Raw genomic sequence first — 20140 nt, 5'->3', positions numbered from 1 at the left:
AGATGTCACTGGAAGCCGCAGTTCCAATCCTGCATGCAGGCGGTTCAGGATATTGGTCGCCTGATTGTTGACCCGGAGGTGACAGCATCACTCGGCAGCACCCTGAACGACCAAGCAGCCTTTTCTAGGGATAGCACTGCTTGCTCCACACGGAGAGGGGCCTAGAAAAGGTGGTCCAAACAAATGCTCATCTCCATACCCCCCAGTTGGCTAGCCGCGGTCAACGGGCATCTCCAAACGCGGTCGAACAACAATAGAGAAGAAAAGGCCGGCACCTGCCTCACAATTAGGTGCAAAAGGACTAAAGGTAGCATGCTGGAACATCCGAACCATGCGTGACTCTGCAGACAGCAACCACCCAGAAAGGCGTTCCGCTCTAGTCGCAGACGAACTTCAGAGACTGAACATTGACATTGCTGCCGTCAGCGAAGTCCGCTTTGCAGGGGAAGGCAGCCTCCAGGAACACGGCGCTGGGTACACCCTCTACTGGTCAGGCAAGCCAGAGACCGAGAGACGCCTTTATGGCGTAGGCTTTATGGTCAGGAGCACCATTGCCTCCAAGCTTGAAAACCTGCCAACAGGACACTCAGACCGAATTATGTCCATGCGCCTCCCACTACGGAACAAACAGCATGCCACTCTGTTCAGCGTGTACGCTCCAACCCTCCAAGCGGACCCCACAGAAAAGGTCAAGTTTTACACTGATCTGCGCAACCTCGTTCAGAACACCCCTGCTGACGACAAGGTCATCATCCTTGGCGACTTCAATGCCAGAGTTGGCCAAGATTCAGAAGCCTGGAAAGGAGTCCTTGGCAAGCATGGCGTTGGTAATTGCAACGACAATGGGCGCCTTCTTCTCGAGTTCTGTGCAGAACAGCAATTTACCATCACCAACACCATTTTCCAGCAGAAGGACAGCCTGAAGACAACGTGGATGCATCCTCGGTCCAAACATTGGCACCTCATTGATTACATCCTGATGTGCCAGAGAGACGTACGAGACGTCCTACACACCCGAGTGATGCCCAGCGCGGAGTGTCATACTGACCACCGCCTCGTCCGCAGCAAGCTCAGGCTCCACTTCAAGCCCAAACCAAAGAAAGGAGGAGCTCCTAGGAAGAAATTCCAGGTCGGCAACTTTCAGTCAGCTGAAGTGAAAGCTGAATTCCAGGCGAAGCTTCAGGACAAACTTGAAGACCCCAGTTGCCCCACAGACCCCTCTCCAGAAGCACTATGGGCACAGCTGAAATCAGCCATCCTGCAGTCCTCTGAAGAAGTCCTAGGGTTCTCGTCGAAAAAGAACAAGGACTGGTTTGACGAAAACAACCAGGAGATCCAAGAATTGCTGGCGAAGAAGAGATCAGCCCACCAGGCTCACCTTGCACAACCGTCTTGTCCGGTGAAGAAAGCAACCTTCCGGCTCATATGCAGCAACCTCCAGCGCAAGCTTCGTGAGATTCAAAATGGGTGGTGGACCAACCTGGCAGAGAGGGCTCAGCTTTGTGCAGACACGGGTGACTACCGGGGCTTATACGAAGCCTTGAAGGCGGTATACGGTCCCTCATACCAGGTCCAGAGTCCTTTGCGCAGCGCAGACGGCCAGGCGCTCTTCACAGACAAGACGTCGATCCTGAACAGGTGGTCGGAACATTTCCAGGCCCTCTTCAGCGCCAACCGCACGGTTCAAGACTCGGCAATTCTCCGCATCCCACAACAGCCAGTGAAATTACAACTGGACGAGCTACCAACCCTAGAAGAGACTGTCAAGGCCATTGAACAGCTGAAATGTGGCAAGGCAGCAGGGGTTGACGGAATTCCGCCGGAGGCGTGGAAGAATGGAGGCTCAGCACTACACTCCAAACTCCACAACCTCTTTGTCTGCTGCTGGGAGCAAGGCAAACTACCACAGGACCTCCGTGACGCAGTCATCATCACCCTGTATAAAAACAAGGGAGAAAAGTCGGACTGCTCCAACTACAGGGGGATAACTCTGCTCTCCATCGCAGGCAAGATCCTCGCCAGAGTCCTCCTAAATCGGCTGGTGCCTACTATCGCCGAAGAACATCTCCCAGAGAGTCAGTGTGGCTTTAGAGCCAACAGAGGCACCACTGACATGGTCTTCGTTCTCAGACAGCTACAAGAAAAATGTCGGGAACAGAACAAAGGACTGTATGCGACATTCGTCGATCTCACGAAAGCTTTCGACACCGTGAGCAGAAAAGGTCTGTGGGAGATCATGAAACGTCTAGGATGCCCCCCAAAATTCCTCAGCATGGTCATCCAACTACATGAGGAACAACGTGGACAGGTCAGACACAGCAACGACCTTTCGGAGCCCTTCCCAATTGGAAATGGAGTGAAACAAGGTTGTGTCCTCGCGCCGACCCTCTTCACGATCTTCTTCAGCATGATGCTCCAACAGGCCACTGAAGATCTTGGCGACGACGACGGTATCTTCATCAGATACCGCACTGATGGCAGCCTATTCAACCTGAGGCGGCTACAGGCCCACACCAAGACACTGGAGCAACTCATCAGAGAGCTTCTGTTTGCCGACGATGCTGCCCTCGTCGCCCATACAGAAGCGGCCCTGCAGCGTATAACGTCCTGCTTCGCAGAGGCTGCGCAGCTCTTCGGCCTAGAAGTCAGTCTGAAAAAGACGGAAGTTCTCCACCAGCCTGCCCCACGGGAAGAATTCCACACTCCTCACATCAACATCGGTGAGACAGAGCTGAAGTCGGTCCACCAGTTCAGCTACCTAGGCTGCACCATCTCGTCTGACGCCAAGATCGACAAGGAGATCGACAACAGACTTGCAAAGGCAAACAGCGCATTCGGCAGGCTGTACAAGAGAGTATGGAACAACAAACACCTGAAGAAAGACACAAAGATCAGCGTGTACAGAGGTGTTGTACTGCCCACCCTGTTGTATGGCTCCGAAACCTGGGTCACCTACCGGCACCACATACGACTGCTTGATCGCTTTCACCAGCGCTGCCTTCGCACCATCCTCAGCATCCACTGGAGTGACTACATCACAAATGTCGAGGTCCTGGAGCAGGCAAAGACTATCAGCATCGAGGCAGTGCTGCTAAAGACCCAGCTACGTTGGGCAGGGCACGTGTCCAGGATGGAGGACCACCGCCTGCCCAAGATCGCGCTGTATGGCGAACTGTCCACTGGCCACCGTGACAGAGGAGCACCCAAGAAGAGATACAAAGACTCCTTGAAGAAAGCTCTCGGTGCCTGTCACATTGACCATCGCCAGTGGTCCGCAGTAGCCGCTGATCGAGAGACCTGGCGACGCACCATCCACCAAGCTGTCTCCTCCTTCGAAAACAACCGCAGGGCCAGCCTTGAGAACAAACGCAGAAGGAGGAAGAACCACAACGCTGCAGCCGCGAACCCAGACCAGACTTTCCCTTGCAACCGCTGCGGCCGACTCTGCTTTTCCCGCATTGGCCTTGTCAGCCATGAGCGTGCCTGCATCAGACGTGGACAACGCCCTTCCTAGATCTTCGTCAGCGAAGCCAGGCCATGATGATGTGTGTGTGTGTAAGCCAAAGGATGACTCAGACTGATATTGTAGATAATGTCTGCCAATCTGTGTATTTTCCTGCCATTTCTCCTATCTGTGTATGATTATTTTGTCCCCGTTTGTGTCTGTGTAGGGAGAAAATGTGTCTGCTATCCACTTACTGTCATCACACATATGTGTGTCTGTCATTCTTGTATGGTCGCAATGAGATTTTTTACCAAATTCATGCCTTTGGCTTTTGTGGATCATGAGCAGAGGATGCACAAGTTTAGACCTGAACAACATATCACCAAATAATAGAGATGACTGTATATTCCAAACTTACCACCAAAGAATAGAGATAACTGGGTTTGGGTTTTTTCCATTGTGGATGTGGATTATCAAACATGCCTTGGGAGAAACCTTGCTATGTTAGAAGGTGGAGATGTGATTATGACCTTTTTGGAGACATAAACATGATCTGTTTGGACTGAAGGGAACATGACAGGCCAGTTAGGCTTTAAATCCATTATTACTTGAAGTGGAACCTGAGCATTAATCTCTCTCTCTCTCTCTCTCTCTCTCTCTCTCTCTGTCTCTTGTCTCTCTCTCTCTCTCTCTCTCTCTCTCTCTCTCTCTGTAAATATGAATATATGTATGAATGTGTATGTCATACTAAAAGTGAATAAAAAGTCATGGAAGAGAACGTATGTTAACAACTTAATGTGCTGAATTATCATTAGTTTGGATTCAGTTCATATTAGACTTCTTCGCTGATGAATGGATAAGCCTTGATGCAGCAAAATATTGAGTGTGTTTATTTTGATATACCGGTAGTGTGTAACTCTTTGTAATCATGTATGGTCTTAGGATGCTCTTTTAACCATGACAGTAACAGTGCTAGTGATGGTTCCGATCCGTGTGGTTCCAGGTCAAACTGAAGGACAAGGCCACAGGACAGACCCTGGTGTTTGCCTTTGACCGCTGGTTCTCCCGTGACATGGACGACCATGACCTTGTCCGTGAACTGCCGGCTCTCAAGGACAACAAGCCTGTTGGTGCAGGTAGAGCACCGTGTGCTGACTGACTTGCTGCCCTTTGTGCTGTCTGGCTTGCTTCCCTTCGTGCTGTCTGACTTGCTGCCCTTTGTGCTGACTGACTTGCTGCCCTTTGTGCTGACTGACTTGCTGCCCTTTGTGCTGTCTGGCTTGCTTCCCTTTGTGCTGACTGACTTGCTGCCCTTTGTGCTGACTGACTTGCTGCCCTTTGTGCTGACTGGCTTGCTGCCCTTTGTGCTGACTGACTTGCTGCCCTTTGTGCTGACTGGCTTGCTGCCCTTTGTGCTGACTGACTTGCTGCCCTTTGTGCTGACTGGCTTGCTGCCCTTCGTGCTGTCTGACTTGCTGCCCTTTGTGTTGTCTGACTTGCTTCCCTTTGTGCTGACTTGCTGCCCTTTGTGCTGTCTGACTTGCTGCCCTTTGTGCTGTCTGACTTGCTGCCCTTTGTGGTGACTGGCTTGCTGCCCTTTGTGCTGTCTGACTTGCTGCCCTTTGTGCTGTCTGACTTGCTGCCCTTTGTGCTGACTGGCTTGCTGCCCTTTGTGCTGTCTGACTTGCTGCCCTTTGTGCTGTCTGGCTTGCTGCCCTTTGTGCTGTCTGGCACGCTGGGCAGCCATGAAGAGAGGCCGGCCCATCACAGACAGCAGCGATGGTTTCTTCTGTGACCAGCCTTGTTATTACAGGACCGGGTTGATACCTGTGCCCATCCCCCAGCCTGGGGGACTAGTTGAGCGTGGTTTGTCCAGCCTCTACCCTTCAACTTCTTCTTCTTTGTTCGTGGGCTGCAACTCCCACGTTCACTCGTATATACACAAGTGGGCTTTTACGTGTATGACCGTTTTTACCCCACCATGTAGGCAGCCATACTCCACTTTCGGGGGTGTGCATGCTGGGTATGTACTTGTTTCCATAACCCACCGAACGCTGACATGGATTACAGGATCTTTAACGTGCGTATTTGATCTTTTGCTTGCGTATACACACGAAGGGGGTTCAGGCACTAACAGGTCTGCACATATGTTGACCTGGGAGATCGTAAAAATCTCCACCCTTTACCAACCAGGCGCCGTCACCGAGATTTGAACCTGGGACCCTCAGATTGAAAGTCCAACGCTTTAACCATTCGGCTATTGCACCCGTCGCCTCTACCCTTCAACTTCTCTGGCTTGGATGGCCCTACTAGGAACATAGGCTCCTGCCGGTATAGCTCATAGGGGTCTCCAAAGCACGCAAACCTCCCCACCCCCATGGCAAAGTGGCAGTTCTTCAGGCCCCTGTATTTACAGGTGTTCAAAGACAGGGAGAGCACTGTGTGACCTGTTGTTGTAGTGTCAAGTTTTCCATCTTTCCACTCAAACTGATGTTAGGCGGGGAAAAAAAAGAAGAAAAAATAGAGTGGAGGGGAGGAAGATTAAAGAGGGATGGGGAGCAGGAGGAAAGCAGAGGGAAGGGGGAGGGTGTGAATGTGTGTGGGTGTCTGTGTGTGCACATGCATGCTTTTGTTTATGCTTGTGTGTGTGTGTGATAATCAGTTTTACGTCTTCCCACTCTAAATGATATTAGATGGGGGAAAAAAAGGGGGAAAAAAAAAGAAGTCTGGGGGGAGGAAATGGAGAGAGTGTGAGGATGTGTTACTGTTTTCACATACACACACACATACAAACACACACACACACACATGCATACTATCATACATACATGCATACACACGTACATGCACACACACTCATGCTCACACACAGTTCTGTTCCTATCTAAGATAACTTTAGTGAACTGACACTAAAACGAGCACTATCAGTAATATGTGTGTGTGTGTCAGTGTGTCACTACGAGGTCACAACCTTCACTGGGGACCACTGGGCAGGGGGAACAGATGCCGCTGTCTACATCACCCTCATCGGCACCAAAGGGGATTCTGGGAAACGTTCCCTGTACACATCACCTGACAGCGCCAGCACGTTTCGTGTCGCACAGGTATGCTTTCTTTACTGTGTGTTGTGTGTGTGTGTGTGTATGTGTGTGTGCATGGCTCTGTTTGTGTTGTGTATGCATACTCGCATGCACATAATTTTGTGCTTGTATTGGTGTAGTTGAGGGCGTTTAGTTGAAATGTATGTGTGTGTGTGTGTGTGTGTTTCATGAAAAGGAAAAGAATTAGTGCCTCACAGTACAAAACACAAAACAACCCTCAGCACAATACGGTTGACACCGTGCATTGGCATACAACATTGTTTTAACAGGGCTTTTTTTGTTTGTTTTGTGTGTGTAGGGGGTGCGGGGGAGAGCGGATCTGAGTTTTTAGAATTTTTATTCTTTTTTTCAAATGCATACATACGAGAGAAAGGGAAAAAAGGAAGACAGAGAGTGAAAAAATGGAACGTACAAATTATTTGGGAGTGGGCTTGACAGAAAAGGGAAATGAAAAAATTGAAAAATTAAAAAAAGAACTGCTCAGCACAAATCAACACGAGCCATTTAGTAGAACGCAAGACAATGTAACACAACTTTACTCAGCAAAAACACAAGTCGACATCACACAACACAGCACAGCATCATGCGACACAGTACACAGCTCACTCAAAATGCATTGTCAAGACAGACGAATTTTTAAAAATCCTTCTCACCTGACCTGTACTGACCCCACCTTTCAGGAGGACACCTTTAACCTGGAGGCCGTTGACCTCGGTGACCTGACCTCCGTGGTCATAGGTCACCCCAGCAAAGGTCACGGTGCGGGCTGGTTCCTGGACAAGGTGATGGTGAAGGTCAAAGGTGGAGACGGGGGCAAGTTCGTCTTCCCATGCATGAGGTGGCTGGATGGCGGGGAGGATGATGGGAAGGTGGAGAGGGAGCTGCGACAGATAGGTCAGGGTCTTTTTTTTATTTTTTTTTTACCTTTTTGTCGATGATGATTTGTTTGGATGGAGTTATGATTGACACTGTTTTTGGTGATAAAGGTTGTGTGTGTGTGTGTGTGTGTGTGTGTGTTTGTGGGTGTATTGTGTTTGTGTGTATAATCACACAGGCATATATTATGTTTCCATGTACACTTCCTGTTAGCAATGATATATCATTCTCTGATTTTCAGCTGAATCTTTGTGGTATGTTACACGTTTTTGCTATCTTGCATTTTACATTTTGCACGAGTGTTTAAATAGGACATTAGTCACTGATTATTATTATTATTATTATCATTATTTAAATTAATGTTTTTTTCATTTTAATTTTCAATGCTGTCATTATTTGCGTATGTGGTGTTTTTTTTCTTGATTTTCACAATATTCATTTGTTGTTTCTTCAGTGCTGAAGGGTAACTGGGTTCAGTTGATCATGAACATATTACTTAGTTTTATCCTTAAGTTGTTATTTAATAATCAGTTCTTTGGAATTTTAAAGGTGGGGGGTGGGGGTATTTTTCATTTCTGTGTTCTGTTTAAACTTTGCTTTTCATCTCTTGTTAAATATTATTTGTTGCCCTTTCTTTTAAGATAATTACCAAGCTTTTCTGAATGTGTGTGTGTGTGTGTCTGCCTATATGTGTCTGTCTGTATGTGACTGTGTGTTTGTCTGTGTGTGTGTTTGTTTCTGTGTGTGTGTGTGTGTATGTATGTGTGTGTGTGTGTGTGTGTGTGTGCGCAAGCGTTTGAAAATGATATTCAGAAAGAATTATGATAAAGTGTTCATCTGTAAGGATCGGACCAGAACATTTTCTCTTTTTTGTTTTGTTTGCAACTTTCAGATATCCCTGACTTGCTTCAGATTGCTCCAATGAGCAACAGAAATGACAGCAGTGAGTTGTATTCTTCTTCTTCTTCTTCTTTTGTGTGTGTGTGTGTGTGTTGTTTGTGATTGGGTACGTGTCATTTGCCATTTTCTGACCTGTTTGGGAATGATTACACGTGTGTCCTCAGACAATATTTGCATGCATAATCAAACATACTTTGGAGACAATGCAAACATGATAGCGGTGTGTGTATTTGAGCTTATACATGCGTTTTCATGAGCAAAGTAGTTTTATTTGGGAATTCATTATTCTGATTTATGACCAACTCTTGTTTGTATAAAGAGCAAAGTGGTTTTCTTTGGGAATTAAGAGTGTAGATCACAAAAAGCAGGACTGGGTTAGTATATTGTGTTGGATCAATTACTCGAGATAGCATGTTTAGCATGGTTACTGTGTCGTTTTTTGCATAGTAGTTTTCAGTACATTCATGTGATAGCTGTTTTTAGCTGTTTTGGGTGTTGTTCGTGTTTGCAAAGTAGTTTTCAGTACATTCATGTGATAGCTGTTTTTAGCTGTTTTGGGCGTTGTTATTGCTACAGTTTGGTTTGTTCTGGATATATATTAACTCTTTCCGGACGAAGGAATGCTCACGCATTCCTACACAAAACGTATTCGGTTTCGGACGAAGGAATGGAATAGCATTCTCCGAAAGTAAAATTCCATCATGCGCTGTACACGTGATTTTGTGATTAGCCAAGCAGAGTGCGCTATTCTGGGTCACTCCACAATCGAACAGTATGATTGGTTAATATGGGATGTGTGGCCTGTCTCGCACACACGCTGACAAAATCACTGACCGGTCGTCTGCTCGCGTGCCAGCCTGTTAGCAAAGCAGCCTCTTCTCGGAATGTTGTGAAGCGAACAAGGCAGTGACGGCAATGTTTTAGGGTTGCCGAAGTACTTGAAATGCTACAAACTGAAGGGTCGGACATTGAAGAGGTGGATGATGACGAAGAAGAAAGCGAATTTAATGCAGAAAGCAAGCATGGGTATGGTGATTCGGGGTGAAAAATTGGCAGTTTTTTCTACATATGGCAAAACTGTAAAAATAAGATGAGAAATTTGATTTTTTTTACATGTAATAGCTCAACACGTAATAAACCAGTTCTGAAAGTTTCATTTTCTTACACAGTATTTTGTATTTTTTGTAATTTTTTTCCTAACCCTTACAAATGGGCTGTCTGTGGGGAAAAGCAAGGGAGAAAACTTGTCGTCCCGAGTGAGTTAAAGTATTTTTTCCTTTCCAGTGAGTTCTTTGTGTGGGTGAAGTAATCTTTCTTTCTTTCTGCATCTCTTTTTCATTCTTTTCTTTCCATCCATTGTTCTGATGCCTTATGCACTTGCTGCATTTGTGTGTGTGTGTGTGTGTGTGTGTGTGTGTGTGTGTGTGTGTGTGTGTGTGTGTGTGTTTCCAGCGGGTGACTGGCAGGTGTATGTGCGAACCAGTGACATAGATGAGGCGGCAACCTGCGCTCAGGTCTACCTGACGGTGTACGGGTCAAAGGGTGTCTCACCGATCTTAACCCTGGGCGATGGCAGTCCTGCTTATGATGACTTCTGGCGCGGAAAGGAGTCCAAGTTCAAGGTAAGCATTTTGTTTTGGGTGGATGTTTATATGTACTTGGGCGCGCGTGTGTGTGTGTGTGCAAGCTTGTGTGTGTGCATGTGTATAGGGTATTTTTGTCGCACGTGCGTGTATGTGTGTGTGTGTGTGTGTGTGTGCATACTGCAATTTGTAGTATTGTCTCGGTGTAAAGATACACATATATGTGGTGTTTTTTCATGTGCAGAGGTATGTCATTATGCACCATTGTATTTGTGTTGTTTTATGTAAGGTGCTTAGAGTCTGTTACATGGGGGGTTTGCACCATATAAATACTGTCTGTTATTGTTATTATTATTATTATTATTGTTGTTATTATTATTGTGTTGTCTTGTATTGTGTTGTATTACTTTTTGTGATAACATGTTTCTGTGAATATTAGGCTGGCTGCTCTTCCCAGGAAGTGTATATTACTGCAGTGTTGTGATACACTTTTTTTTTCTTTTTTTTTGTCTGCAAGTGTGTTTGTTTAACTCTCTCCAGACGACAGAATGCGTGAGCATTCCTACATAAAATGTATTCGGTTTCGGGCAACGGAATGGAATAGCATTTTCAAAAAATAAAAATCCATCATGCGCTGTACACATGATTTTGTGATTAGTCAAGCAGAGTGCCCTATTCTGGGTCACTCCACAACCAAATGGTATGATTGGCCAGCCTGTCATGTGTGGCCCGTCTGGCACACACGCTGACAATGTCACTGACTGGTCGTCTGCTCGCGGGCCAGCCTGTTTGCAAAGTGGATTCTTCTCAAAATGTTGTGGATCGAACAAGACAGTGATGGCAACATTTTAGTGTTGCCAAAGTACTTGAAATGCTACAAACTGAAGGGTCGGACATTGAAGAGGTGGATGATGATGAAGAAGAAAGTGAATTAAGTGCAGAAAGCAAGCATGGGTATGGTGATTCAGGTGAAAAATTGGCATTATTTTCAACATAATGACAAAACTGTAAAAATAAGATGAGAAATTTGATTTTTTTATGTAATAGCCCAACACATAATAAACTAGTTCTGAAAGTTTCATTTTCTTACTCTGTATTTTGTATTTTTTATAATTTTTTTCCCAAACCCTTACGTCTGTGGGGAAAAGCAAGGGAGAAAACTTGTCGTCCCAAGTGAGTTAACTGTCAAAGTGGATTTTTCTACAGAATGTTTCCAGGGACAAAAGACTTCTGCATCACTTTTAATGGATGCTTTTATTTATCTTTTTTTATCTTAATTAGTTGTTTGTTCTCACTGTGTGTTCATATGAACTGGGTTTGTTTTGTTTTTTTTGCAGGCTCTAAGCCAGGATATGTGAAATGAATGCCCTCATCTGTGCGTGTGTTCCATGGAAGAATATTCCAAGAATAGTTTTCTTTCGTTGTTTTCTTTTCCTTGTGCTCCTCTTGTCCTTTGTGTGATTCATTTATATGTGAAACTGTGTAATTTTAGCCCGATCGCCCATTCAAGCCATATAATTATGTGACCTGGATGAAGACATAATTAGACAAAAACAAGAACGCCAGAGAATTGACAGACAGACAGAAAATACGGAAAAAAAAACTTAGCCATATGAAGAGCACAGGAACAGGCGTCAAGATGGCTGCCGGAAAAAGAGGGTGCTAGTCAGGGGGGCAAAGGGGAGGTTACCTACTTTTGAGAGGTTATCAACCGTAGCTACTTTTGTTTTCTCCGCATAGGCGGATAGTAGTTTGCACAGGACAGGAATGTCAGACCCCTGCCGGAGTCTGCACTAGTCACGGTAAGCATGTTAGATAAATGTAATTTTAGGAAGAAAATTTCCTGTATGGATGGAAGGAAGGAAGGAAGGAGAGAAGGGAGAAACGCTTGTTAGTCACTGACCACATCAGTTTTTAAAGTTGTGTCTTGACAGGATGAAACAATGAGAAAGGAAAGAGGGAAGGAAGGAAGGAGGGAGAGAAGGGAGAAACACTTGTTAGTCACTGACCACATCAGTTTTAAAGTTGTGTCGTGATAGGATGAAATGAGGAGAAAGGAAAGAGGGAAGGAAGGAAGGAGGGAGAGAAGGGAGAAACGCTTGTTAGTCACTGACCACTTTAGTTTTTAAAGTTGTGTCTTGACAGGATGAAATGAGGAGAAAAGAAAGAGGGAAGGAAGGAGAGAAGGAAGAAACACTTGTTAGTCACTGACCACTTCATTTTTTTAGTTGTGTTTTTCATCTCCTCTGAACCACAGCTGTGCATGCCTGGTGGGAAAGTGCTTTGATTTTTTCTCTGCACAGGAATCAGTGTGCTTTGTAAAATACTTATCATTATTATCATTAGTACTAGTGGTTATCATTATTATTGTTAGTATTAGTAGTAGTAGTGTTAGTATTATCATTAGTAATATTAGTATTGTACTGATGATTTTTTTTTTTTTTTTTTTTTACTTTCTGAATCAGTAGCATTGTGTGTGTGGGATGGGTGTGTGTGTGTTTTTTGTTTGTGTGTGTGTTGTCTGCTGGGGCATGTATTTGATTGTTTCTTGTTGTTTCTGTTTCAGTCTCTTGTGTGTTTATGTGTGGTTGGCGCTGTTTGGGGAACACGCAGCTAAAGTGTGGACAATTTTTACACACACCCTTTATAAAGTCCGTTCATTCATTCATTATTCTGGTAACGATGAAGATGAAGATGATGATATCATACTTTCTTGACCTGATGGCCATTCCACCCCCCACCCCCAGTGAACAGAAGTGCTGTGGTGTGCCACAACAGGTGAACGTGGGCCCAGTGGGCGAGATAAGGAAAATCCACCTGGAGCACGACAACCGAAACCCTGACCCTGCCTGGCATGTGGAGTCTGTGAGTGCCCAGCTGGTTCACCCTTTCAGCGCTCACACAGTTTTTGCCGTGCTCTATTGTTGAGGCACATTGCCAGAAAAATTTGCAAAAATTTATGCTTGTAGTCTTAGTTCAGTGTGTCATATCTGCCAGGTTTTTCAAAGATAACGGTGTGTGAAAAGTTTATATTACCATGCTGCGTTCCTGACCATCAAAACACTGTGAGAAATAATGTTATTTGTATAATGCAAGATAGACACAAAAGACATGCACACACACACACATGCACACACACACACACACACACACACTCACACTCACACTCACACTCAAACTCACACAAACGTTTCCATTTGATCATTCCAGCAGCACAGTTAAAGAGCACTTGATCTTGATTTCAGAATTACAGTGATGTGGAAAAATACTTTGTGTATTCATTTTTCTTCTTATACAAGGGGAAAAAAAAGAGGACCACAGTCATGAAGAAGCTAATAATGAAAAACGAACAAAGTTGCTTTGCTTATCCAGCACTCAGTGTTATTGTGTTAGGGCAGACAGTACAGGGGCAAATTCCACAGACCAGAAAAAATAAGGGAAATTTTGCATGTAAATTTTGCACTGAAATAAAGAAAAACATCTTCATAAACCTTTTTGTCATTGTGTAATTTCACATGACTTCACATGCAAATGTTACCCATCTTTGTGCAGATCATTTCTCAGCTAAGGCTTTGTTTGATGTCAGAATTGAGTGAATTGTTCCCTTGTTAGCAGCATGTATTCCTTGAAGAGATGTACATCAAAACTAAGCTCCTTGATCAGGTTGTTCTCAGTTACCTGCTGCTGCCCAAGCTTCAAAATGTTGTTCACCCATAGTCAGTGCTTCCTCATTGCTTCACATCTCTTCTCTCTTCTCCACTGTAATAGGACTTCATTCAAAATTCTCTCATTTTCAAGTGCTAACTTTGGCTGTACTGGCACCATAGTATCAGTCAAAACAGGTAGGCAAATTTTAAGGATAGATTGTTCTGTTTTTTCTCTGCATGAATTCTTCACATGCAAATTTCGCATGAATTTGAGGGGCGGGGAAGGGTATTGTCTTTGCAGTTCCACCTTACTTCTTCTTCTTCTTTGTTCGTGGGCTGCAACTCCCACGTTCACTCGTATATACGCGAGTGGGCTTTTACGTGTATGACCGTTTTTTTTACCCCGCCATGTAGGCAGCCATACTCCGCTTTCGGGGGTGTGCATGCTGGGTATGTACTTGTTTCCATAACCCACCGAACGCTGACATGGATTACAAGATCTTTAACGTGCGTATTTGATCTTTTTGCTTGCGTATACACACGAAGGGGGTTCAGGCACTAGCAGGTCTGCACATATGTTGACCTGGGAGATCGTAAAAATCTCCACCCTTTACCCACCAGGCGCCGTCACCGAGATTCGAACCCGGGACCCTCAGATTGAAAGTCCAACGCTTTAACCATTCGGCTATCGCGCCCGTCTGGTTCCACCTTACTCATTCTACCCCACAGTATATGGCTGCTACAACTACCCTGGACCATCACTATGTGAGACCACTGCAGAAAAAAATAGGGTGGTTCACTAAAACAGCGAAAATTCATGGAAAATCGCTGATTTAATCAGCCAAACAAAGCTACCTTTTCATGCTTCCGGAATCCGTAAACAGTTCACTTTAGAATGTCAGCTGTACCAAGCAAGAATGAATGAAATTAGTTTTTTTATTTGTTTATAGTCTGTTCATCTAAGAAATTAGAATAGTGTGTTGGTACGAGAATACTTGTACCCGGTCCACAGGGGAAGTGATCATGATGTGAGTTAACTGGTACCTGGGGTAGAATGAGTTAAAGTCAGGTGCTGAAGCGAACCCCAGACATTGGTGTGACGATGTTGTGGTGAAGGTGCGGATGGTGGACCTGAAGACAGAGGAGGAGCTGTTCTTCCCACTAAACCGATGGCTGGCAGAGGACAAGGAAGATGGTCAACTCCATCGTGAATGTCCTGTTGTGTCTCCCGGTGTGGCCCCTGTGCCTGGTCAGTCAGTGTGTGTGTGTGTGTGTGTGTTCGTGTGTGTGTGTGTGTGTTCGTGTGTGTGTGTGTTCGTGTGTGTGTGTGTGAGAGGTGTGGATGTGTATGTGTGGCTGTGAGTGTGTGTGGGGGTGCGGGGGGATGTGTGGATGTGTGTGTGTGGCTGTGAGTGTGTGCATGTGTGTGTCATTCTGTTTGTTTGTGTGTGGGAGGTTTGGATGTGTGTTATACATCAGACATGCATATGTGTGATCACTTCCATATTCATGTGCAGCTTAGAAGTGCTTATGCCTGTGCATTGGTGAATGTGAGTCATTTGTTTGTTGTTAATGTCCCATCCATAGTCACCATATGTGAGCACAATCATGAATGAACTGGCCATACAGATTTTGTTTCTTGACTTTGCTGAAACATGAGAAAAGAAAGAACTAAATCTACTCAGATATTTAATTGCAAGCCTGACAAAGGCATTCTGAAATGTTATTTTGATGAAATTACAGAACGTAGTCAATAAGGTCTTGTATTTTTCTTTTCTTTTTTTTAATTGTTTTTTTTTGCTTCTGTCATAGTTGTCTTTTTTTTCCGCTTGTTTTGTAAGTGCTGCAGCAGATAACTAGAAACACCAGTCATGGTTAGGACCTGTGCGGTTTGCTGGACTATATGGAGGAGAGGCCTGGTGGTAACTTTCTGCCTAGATAGCCAGAGAATCTGAGTTCACAGGTTCAAACCCCACGCTCAGCAGTATTTTCTCCCCCCACCTCTGGACCTTGAGTGGTGGTCTGGATGCTAGTCATTTAGATGAAAGAATAAACCAAGGTCCCTGTGTAGCATGCACTTAGCACACGGAAAGAACCATGGCAACAAAAAGGATTGTCCCTGGCAAAATTGGGTTGAAAAATACGGTTTGGTAGAAAACAAATACATTGCCAGGCATTAAAAGAAAGGGGGTGGTGCTGCACTATAGCACTGTGTTCTCCATGGCAAGAACAGCCCAGATTCACACAGAGAAATCTGTTGAGACAATGGCTAACACAATACAATACAATACGATACGATACAATACAATACAGTACAATACAATACAGTGCAGGATAGTACAGTTCAGACGCATCACCAAGGCACAAAGGAAGCATGATGTGCGCAAGACCTGAGCAGCATCCACTGCCATGACAGCACCCACTTACTTGTGCCCCATCAGCTCGGATTGGCATCATCAGTCACCACCAGACCCATTGCCACCTATCTTCCATCTGAGTCTTGAAGCCATGGTCATCTTCGAATCCAAAGGACAAACATCAGTACAATACAATACAATACAATACAGATTACAATACAATACAATACAATACAATATATATGATAGTTGTGTCCGACTATGACCATCAGTACAGCAGAGGAGGCAACTGCTGTCCCGACTATTTGGTCTAGAATTTGATTATCATGGAGAGTGTCTTGCCCAAGTTACATTCCCAATGTCTCAGCCAAGAGGGTTTTAGGACAGTTGGCATTGGGATGGTTCCCAAAGGCTAACTATCCCCCAAGGCTGCAGCACTAAGAGCCAGTTGCAATTTTGCCTCCTAGTTTGAGAGTCACAGTCCTTCACAATAGACTAAGCTGTGGATGATTTCCCATTGCACTAGAGAAACATTGATAATACAGCTCTCACTTTGCAGTTGGCCCAACAATAAACTTACGTCAATTTGTGATGTAAGCCAAGTTTTGGGCCTAATACTGTACGATAAGCAATAAAGTTAACAGATAACACTACACGCATTTTTGACTCACTTGTGTAAACAAAGTGAGTCTATGTTTTAACCCGGTGTTCAGTTGTCTGTGTGTGTGTGTGTCTGTGTGTCCGTGGTAAACTTTAACATTGACATTTTCTCTGCAAATACTTTGTCAGTTGACACCAAATTAGGCATAAAAATAGGAAAAATTCAGTTCTTTCCAGTCATCTTGTTTAAAACAATATTGCACCTCTGGGATGGGCACAAAAAAATAAAGAATGAAGCCTAATTATATGCAAACTGCATTTACCATTATATTTATATTTTTTGTATTCTCTAAACTTGGCACTTTGATCTGATATTCTGACCCAACAACAAGAGCAGTCATTATTATCATTTTCTGTTCAAACAGGAACTTCTTTTGCTCAGTATGGAAGTTTTATTTATTTTGCAAACATTTGGTGCAGACAGTAAAAAAGGGAAATTACTCTGTAATTAATGCTAGGGGACTTAATTTACTTTAAACTGATCTTTCTCATCTTAAACATTACATTTTGAAATTATACTCAATACATAAAAAGCTTGGATTTTTTTTTTTTTTGTCTTGAAGGCCTTGCCTCTCTTGTTTTTTCTTCTTCCCCCCCCCCCCCCCCCCCCCCCCCCCCCCCCCCTTCCCCTAACAGTCCTTCGATACCTGATCGCCGTCCAAACGGGCCGACAGAGGTCAGCGGGGGCGACGGAGGGCTGGGTCTCCCTGAGGCTGACGGGGCAGGGGGGGGACACAGGTCAGCAGCTGCTGCAGCGCCCTCTGTCCAACCCTGCCGACAAGATGTCTCCCGGCAAGCTGGACGTGTACCTGCTGGAGGCTGTGTCTGTGGGCACTGTGCAGAGTGTGCGGCTGGTGCTGGAGGGCAGGGGTCTGTGTGTGTGTGTGTGTGTCTGTGTGTGTGTGTGTGTGTGTCTGCATGTGTGTGTGTGTGTGTGTGTATGTGTGTGTTTTTGTGTGTATGCATTTGTGTGTGTATAGTAGAAGTAGTCTTCAATTTTACGTCTTTCTACTTAAAGTGATATTAGAGGGGGGGAAAAAGGGGGCGGGGGGAGGGCTGGGGGGTGGGTGGGCAGAAGGGTGTGTGTGGGATAGTGTGTGTGTGTGAATGTTAAAAATGGGCTTTTGTGTGCATGCATGGATGTATGTAGGGAGGGGGTGGGGGATACACGTATGTGAGTATGTGTGTGCGTTAGAATATTTTTTGAGATAATGATATTAATGAAATTTGGTAAATTGATTTGTTAAATATGTTCTTTTTAAATTCTTTTTTTTTTTTCTTCTTTTTTTTTCTCAAATTAAAATTTCTTTGTGTTGCTCAGTTAATATTTATTCAGATGGTTGCGAAAATGTCAGTATGACAAACAGTTCCTTCACACCTTGGTCTTTCCTAATATGAATGGGCTCAAAGGGCTGCAAGAAAAGGTGCAAAACACGAACAGGGAACCACTGAACTGTACTTGCCTCTTTTTGTACAAGAGGGTTACCAATTACTAGACATCCAGGTGTGTGTGTGTGTCACTATGTATGTGTGTGTGTGTGTGTGTGTGTGTGTGTGTGTGTGTCAATTATTAATGAATTTTGATATTTTATGAAAAAGAAAAAAACAGAGTTGATGACATTTTAGCAACAAATAAAAACAAACAATAAATCACTTGGTTTATAAACCTAATGGACTTTTCTCTTCCGTTATTACATAATGTCAGGAACAGAAACATAACTTATGAAAAACAGAATGCAAACAACAGAAAAAGAACACAACCATGCATGCCCCCCTCCTCCCCTCCCCCTCAAAATGAGAAAAAAAACCCTTTGAATTACAAACTGGTCAGAAAAAAGAAGTATGAAATCGTACTGTAGCGACACACTCTCCTTGGGAAGAGCAGCCAAAATTTCACACAGAAAAAACTTTTGTGGCAAAAAAACTTTATGCAATACAATACAATTATGACGGTAATTATGTAATTTTGTATCAGTCTTTTTGCTTTTGCGTTTCAGCCCAGAAGTGGTTTGTGGAGCGTGTGCTGGTGCTGGAGAGTGTGGGAGCCCTGGAGGAGGCTGTTTTCGACTTCAGCTGCTGGCTAGATGCCAGTGGAGACAATGCTAAAGAGGTGCCTCTCTCTGGTACGTGCTTTACACAGGGAGAGAGAGGGAGAGTATATGTGATAGTGTTAGAGTTGGTGTGGGTGTGCTGTTGGTTGGTAGTTAGTGTGGTGTATGTGTGTTGGTGTGCTTGTGTGTGTTGTTGGGTATATGTGTGATAGTGTATGTGTGTGTGTCTGTGTGTGAGAGAGTGTGTGCTGTCAGGTGGTAGTGTGTCTCTGTTGGTGTGTGTGTCTGGGATAGTGCCTTCAGCCATTTTGGCACAAAAATGCTGTGATTACCTTTGAAAGCAAGTAAAACAACAGAAATGAATCTGCCTTAGTTTGTCAACTAGTGAAATCTGGTTTAACCCTTTTACTGCTGGAGTATATTTGAAAAACAAAAGCCAGTGTTGCTGAAGGAGTGATAAGAAAATTAATTTGAATAAAATAACCATTGTTGGCTGAAGTGGTGGAGGTTCAACTTCATGTGGAATGAGTCATGATAAACTTTGTTTTTCCTAGTCTCACCACCAGGGTTAAAATTCCTACTTTGGCAAGCTTGCACTTTTTCCATGTTGAACTATGTAGACAATGAAACTGAAATTCTAAAGTGCATAGAAATAGCATGTTTTTACTCTTTTTTCCTGGGTGGTGAGATGAACGGTATGTTCAACAACAATGGGAAAAACCCAGATGGAAAAAGTCTTCAGGGAAGAACAGGTTCTTTCTGCAGAGAACGTACAGTGTGGAAGCGAGCAGTATCTAAATTTTGTCTGGGGAGGACACATACCACATTCGCTGCATGTGTGTGTGTATGCACATTTGAGTGCACCCTTCAGTTGAATGTTAATTGAGTTATTTTAAATACTTGTGTGTATGCACATTTGTACATGTGTATATGTTTCATTAGTTTTGAACAGCTCTTTTTCTTTTGAATATTTTATGAATTCTCAAGGCCTGAACAGTGTTGGATCTATATGTAGGTCAGACATCTGCTTCCCTTTTCGTTCTTTCTTAAAGCAGATGTGCTACCATATATGGGTCAGTCTGCAAACTTTGATGCCTCCTTGAAATTGAAACTGAAACTGAATATTATCTTCAGAAAAGTTGATTTGCACAGATAATCGTTCTGTTACATGTGCCATGCTCAGTGTATGAGTGGATCCTCAGTTTTAGCATTTTGCCCTCGGCAGACATCCAGACGTCGTCTTTCCTGACGGACGACATCAGCTACCGCTTGCTGGGCAGCCAGGTGCCGGAGAGTGAGGGGCGGTGGGAGGTGTGGGTGTGGACGGGCAGCGGCAGCAGTGCTGGCACCAAGGACCCGGTCATGATGGCACTGTACGGCACCACGGGACACACGGAACCCAAACCCCTCAACAAGGACCACGCCCTCAACCCTGGTTCCCTTGTCAAGCTGCAGGTTGGTGTTTGTCACAGTGTTTCCCTGTTGTGTGGGACGGATTTTTTTGGTGACTATGTTTTTTT

At 44.5% G+C, this 20140-nt stretch overlaps 1 protein-coding gene across 1 annotated transcript in view; it reads left to right on the top strand.

Moving 5' to 3' along the window:
• LOC143280081 (uncharacterized) overlaps positions 1–20140 on the top strand; it is a 197780-nt gene that overhangs the window by 90603 nt on the left and 87037 nt on the right. Inside the window, 10 exon segments of the mRNA XM_076584590.1 lie at positions 4449–4581; positions 6395–6549; positions 7227–7440; positions 8315–8365; positions 9775–9944; positions 12684–12770; positions 14669–14801; positions 17206–17439; positions 18567–18692; positions 19846–20075. Of these exon segments, the coding sequence (XP_076440705.1) occupies positions 4449–4581; positions 6395–6549; positions 7227–7440; positions 8315–8365; positions 9775–9944; positions 12684–12770; positions 14669–14801; positions 17206–17439; positions 18567–18692; positions 19846–20075 (1533 nt within the window).

This window comes from Babylonia areolata, chromosome 3, assembly GCF_041734735.1.
Source record: "Babylonia areolata isolate BAREFJ2019XMU chromosome 3, ASM4173473v1, whole genome shotgun sequence".
Lineage (NCBI taxonomy): Eukaryota > Metazoa > Mollusca > Gastropoda > Neogastropoda > Buccinidae > Babylonia > Babylonia areolata.
Note: the sequence above shows the minus strand (reverse complement) of the source record. Positions and strands in the feature narration are given on the sequence as shown.